The sequence below is a fragment of the Cynara cardunculus genome, assembly GCF_001531365.2.
Source record: "Cynara cardunculus var. scolymus isolate 2C chromosome LG 13, CcrdV1, whole genome shotgun sequence".
Lineage (NCBI taxonomy): Eukaryota > Viridiplantae > Streptophyta > Magnoliopsida > Asterales > Asteraceae > Cynara > Cynara cardunculus.
This window is the reverse complement of record NC_037540.1, coordinates 41247526-41252944: the sequence shown is the minus strand read 5'-3', so window position 1 is coordinate 41252944 and position 5419 is coordinate 41247526. Positions and strand designations below refer to the sequence as shown.

At 35.9% G+C, this 5419-nt stretch overlaps 1 protein-coding gene across 1 annotated transcript; it reads right to left on the bottom strand.

Moving 5' to 3' along the window:
* Nucleotides 1-1475: 1475 nt before the first annotated feature.
* On the bottom strand, nt 1476-4946 carry LOC112525068 (O-fucosyltransferase 6-like). The gene is made up of 10 exons (XM_025135004.1): nt 4638-4946; nt 4501-4560; nt 4272-4368; nt 4106-4182; nt 3946-4034; nt 3528-3714; nt 3279-3460; nt 2976-3078; nt 2287-2618; nt 1476-2089 (listed from the first exon to the last, which is right to left on the bottom strand). The coding sequence occupies exons 1-10, from the start codon at nt 4944-4946 to the stop codon at nt 1669-1671; spliced, it is 1857 nt and encodes a 618-aa protein (XP_024990772.1). The 3' UTR covers nt 1476-1668.
* Between the last annotated feature and the right edge of the window lie 473 nt (nt 4947-5419).

Sequence of the window (5419 nt, the reverse complement as noted above, 5' to 3'; positions counted from 1 at the left end):
GGGGACAGTGAGATGTGAATGATTCCACGTTACCTTTTTCTTAACCCCATCCATGTTTGGATTACGATTCACTCTCTTTTATATCCCATGGCTACCGTGCGCCGGGTTTGTTACGATTTCTTCATGTTACCACATCACCTATAAATCCCTTAAACCCGGTTCTATTTTGGCCCAACTATAAGTCAGCCCGGTTTTATTTCTTAACGTTCTCTACTTCTCTTTGTTTAAATTTAGGGGAAATAACCAAATTAATCAAAACTAGAAGACTATTCGTATAATGTAGTCATAATGTAGTGAGATACATCTTGATTTTAATATTTTATTTTATTTTTTATCTCAGTCGATGTTATAATATGGTCTTATGTGATTTTGAAAAAGATGATGTTTTTATTTTTTAATAAAATATAAATTTGAAGATATCACAAAAAATATATCGAAATTAGTATCAAATTAATTATTTAAAATTTCTCATTTTTTGAGTAATTTTTAATTCATTTTTTTTATTATAAATAATTTAGGTTCAATAACGAAGTAATTTATATTTGGTTTAATAATATAATTTTCTTATAAAGATAAAAATCAATTATTTTGTTAGCACTCGACGATTATCCTAATTGTATTTTAGATTGTTTATATTTTAAAATGAGATGTTTGTCATGTATTTGATTATGTTTATCCGCAGTTAGTTACGCGAATTCAAACATAGAGCTTTAATAAGTTTTACTTGTGCGTAATTACTTGTAATCTTAAATTTTAAGTAATATGCATCAATATACGGTACTTCATGCATAAAAAATGATTTTTAAGAGTTTTTGTCAAATACTTTATAATATAGTATAGATACATACGTACAAAATATTTTATCAAATTAGCGAATTGTTTCCATGCATTTAGCCAAAATCCCATGCATTTAGCTAATCTTATGAGTTTATTTTACTAAATTCTTATAAAGTTGGAGCTAGAATTCCTCCTTTTTCGACCAAAATTTTGATAATTTTTGCTAAAATCTTGATTTTTTTATAAAAAAAAAATGGGTCCGAATACGCCAATCACTAAATGCCATGATGATTTTAAAAAATAGGTAAAAAATGGTTATATTATCAATTACCTATACATATACATATAGTATACTAGTTATTTTGATGATTTCCCCTTGAAACATATTCATTAAAAAATATAACATAATATAAACAAATAGAAAAAATAGTTATAGTGTCCTACCTTTTGTTTACAATATAAAACGTAAATTATAAATAATTATTTAAGTAATTAAATTACTGTTTATTAATTGATCATTACATAATAATTGATGTATTTTAAAATATTGTAACAAATAAATTATAAAATTCCATAAAATACTAATCATATCATACGATTTTAAAATCCAATGTTTATGTGATGGGAAGGATTTCAATTTTGCTTTCATTTACGTAAAACAAACATAGGATTAAAATAGAATCCAATCTCACATTCCGTAAATCAAAAACACATATTTACTAGGTGAAATAATAAATGAATACAATCCACCAATAACATTTCAAGAATTTTTTAAAGCCTATATATACAATTTTCTGTAGCATACCATTCTCCAAAATTCTCTTCAAATGACCAAACAAATCTATCCCGTTCCAAATAGCATTTGTATCAAAAAATTAAGAGATTTCATACTTAGTCGGAAAATATCTCTTCAAGTTCACCACTTTCCGAAGCACCGATCCGACCCAAATCCGTCTCGTTTTTTGTACCCAACCTTTGAACCCGACTCTTGTCTTCGATCTCGACATCTTCCTCATAAAACCCATCATGTTCGTCCTCCGCTACATCGTTTTTCTCATCAAACTTGACATCAGGATTTGAATGCATCATTGATTTGGACTTTGACTCGGAGTTTTCGCAAATGCAGGCCGCAGGGTTTTCATGGAACTCTCCCCGGCCTGGTTTGACCTCGTTCGGTTCACCCATAAATCCCATCTGATAAGCTCGAGTCGTCGTCTCAAATTCTTCCCACGTCATATTGTTCCGATCGACAAACAAACGCCAAAGCTTTTTAGCGTTCGGTCGGATTGTTGGCTTATGCCCAAAATACCTCCTAAAACGATCAAAATTCGATATAAGCATTTATATTCGGAAGATTTAAACTCCTCTCAAAAGTAACCAAACCAAACAAGCGCAATATATCTCAATGGAGGTGGGGTCTACACAGATCTGACCTCTACCCCAAAGAATAGAACAGTGAAGACCTTTGGCTCATCGGGGTTGGGTTGGTTTGGTTTGGTGGTATCTTACCTTCTCCCGGCTAACATTTTGGCCATGTTACCGTTGTTGTTTGTGACGAAAACGTCACTTTCATCACAAACGATGAAATCTAGAGCGGCCATACGTGAAGAATAAGATAAAAACGGCGCCATTTCGTTTTTGCTTGTGATGGTGTCTTTCGAGTGAATGTTCGGAAACAGAGCTTTCAATGGCGCTAACGTATCTTCACCTCCGTAAACTTCACCAGATGCCACGTATATGTGAATGTCCCTCCCATACCCTAATGCTCGTAGCATAAGCCCGACTTCCTCGGGAGTCAATGGACATCTCCCTTGCCTCCGTTCCCTATCCGGGTTCCTTCTCTGAATTTCAAAAATCCAGGTTCGTATTAGGGACGGCAACGGTTATGGTATGGATTGGACAAGGGTTATTCTCATAGACGGACCCAGAGGGGTGGTTAGGTGGCACGTGCCACCGTATTGTTCCTCCGTGGTAAGGTAAAAAAAATTAGGTTTGTGAAAGATGCAACCTTTTTATTCTAGAAGGTGCAACCATATCAAAAAATTATTGGGTCCGTCCCTGGTTATTCTGTTACTGTATCTATTTAAATTAACAGGTAATCAAATAGATAATTATCCATGTTACAAGACTTTTGGTCATATTCAAACCTTACTCGTTAGGATAAATTATCGACCTGTAAACTACGAAGGAACACTTACATGTAAAGTTTTCCACCGTCTTCGAATTTGTTGTAATTCTCGTCGTTCTTTATCTCCGCCGCCATAGTAGCACCCGGAGAAGGCAAGCATATCGGACTCGAATCTAAAACATTCGAGAATTCAGCAACGAGAGCATCATAGGATTAAGAATTTTTTTTTGAAGTATATAATATAATATTTGTATATGTAAAACCGACAAACAGTTCTGGTAGCTGGTCAAGACTGAGCTCTGGGCTCTACCGTTAACTCAGGTACCACAGGACCAATGACCAAAAGGGAAAGTACGAGAAATTTGAAGTGTACCTCAAATGCAAAGCAACGAAATGCTTGCTTTTCATCCTCATTCGTTGGACTAACGTTTTCCCCATTTCAACAATCGGGTCGGTAAACCTCAATGCGTGATAGTTGGCTCGGCATCTCAACTTCTGAAGATTCGTAGCCAACCGATTCGATAGCCTGTAATCGAACTTGGTAAGCATAACGGCCTGCAACAACACGAACCAAAATCAATTTCCGTAAACCAAATCAATGATCTCAAATGTCAAAATGTACCTTTCTTTTGTCGAGCAGAGGCACCATTCGAGATTGATAGCACCCTTGATTGCACTTTCGGGGAACTCGGGTTCGATATGGATGTACGACTCTCCCGTTGATGGAGGAGGGAAGCTCTTTCACAATCTTAACATCTTTCGAGAGGTACGATATGAACCAGTCCACATCAAAGATTTCAGAGAAATTACTGCACAAAATGGACCCATAAATAACCTCGGGAAAGTAAAGAATCCAATCGCTTTCAAAAGCACTCAAGTTATCGTGCATCATCGTCTAATTTATCAGCTAGACTTTTTAAGGTTATTACACACAAAATGGACCCCATAAACAACCTCGGAAAAGTAAAGGATCCAACCGGTTTCAAAAGAACCAAGGCTATTTTGCATTCGACTATTCTTTCTTGAATAATATAACTAACCTTTGGTCCTTCCAGTATGATTTTTGGTCGAGTTTTGGGACGACGAGGGTGGCGTTTAGTATATAAGCGGCAACCACGGCATCCGTTATCTGCAGTTTCACCGGCGATTAGGGAACCGAAACAAGAATGAAAACGAGTTATGAAGATCGTGATTACGTACCCCGGTTCGTTGTTGATTTAAACCACCACTCGTAGCAATCAATAGAAACCGATGGGGATTAGTTTTCATCTTACTTTCTACAAATTACAAATTAAATCAGATTAATCAAACATTAAATCAAAATAGAAGCAATTGATTATGGGTTTTAAATAAAATTACATATTACCTAAAAACTTTGGATTTTTTTCCGAGCAACCAGAGTAGAATTGCGATTGACTTGACCTCCATAGATTCCGGCCAACACTCCAGTCTGTTCTTGACGGCTTCAAATTGAGAATAAATTAAATAATAATAATAATAATAATACTTATTATAATAAGTCAAATGAAATAAAAAATCATCCAATTGTGGATAAATATATACATAAAACAGAACAAATCAAATGTAACGCTTACCGGAACAAGAAAAGCTGTCGGCTTTCCGGCATTTGACTGCACCTCGATTTCTTGATCGGACTGTAAGCAAAGAATATTAAATTTGAATGAATAATGATTAGGTCAAGATCACAAGATGAGATTTGAGATGGGTTTACCAAGCTTCGACTATGACGGAAATGGTGGTGGTTGATCGGTGGTGATAGAAACGATAAGACGGCAAAGAGGAACAGAATACATCCGGCGACGGCGGAGATGAAAGGGAGGAGATGGTGGAGGTGGATGCGACGGCGGTTGTAGAGTATTGCACTTTGTAATATACCAATAGCGATATAAACAGCGTTGTTGTGGTGGTGGGGTTTCTTCTTCATGGTGGATGGGTATGTTTCTTTAAACAACAATGGCGGAGCGGTGGCGGTGGCGATGGTGGTGGTGGTGGTGGTGGTGGCGGCGACGGAATGATTCATTTTCCGATGAGACCATGGCGTGGCAACCAAAAGAGCATCATGGTCGTCATCAACAAAAAAGGTGTTGCCATTGTGTGATTTATGGGTTTGATTCTTGCAGAGAGAGAATGTGGGCCAGGGACACCGGCCTTCACCTCGATGGAATCGGCAAAGCAAGAAATCTTGAGTTGGATTGCTGATACGGATGCATAAATTAAATATATAAATTATAATTACAGAAAGGACCCTGGAGTTTATTATTTTACATAAACACCATTATTGTGACTTCTCTTTACAGAAAAGTCATGAAATCACATACGAATTGTTCAAGTTTCCATTGTTGGCTTGTTTATGCATCTGACAAAAACTCTTAAAAAACTATTTTTTATACGGAAACTACTGTTTATTAATGCATATTACTTAAAACTCAAGATTACAAGTAGATTGTGCGTAAGTACAACTTATTAAAGCTCCATATCTCAATTCGTGTAACT

Bases quoted from the DNA above. Each gene is read 5' to 3' on its own strand.
- LOC112525068 (XM_025135004.1), bottom strand. From the start codon at position 4,946: ATGAATCATTCCGTCGCCGCCACCACCACCACCACCACCACCATCGCC. The intron at 4,561-4,637 runs GTAAACCCATCT...CTTTGCTTACAG, and splicing joins TCCGTCATAGTCGAAGCTTG to TCCGATCAAGAAATCGAGGT. The intron at 2,090-2,286 runs GTAAGATACCAC...TGATCGTTTTAG, and splicing joins AAAATGTTAGCCGGGAGAAG to GAGGTATTTTGGGCATAAGC.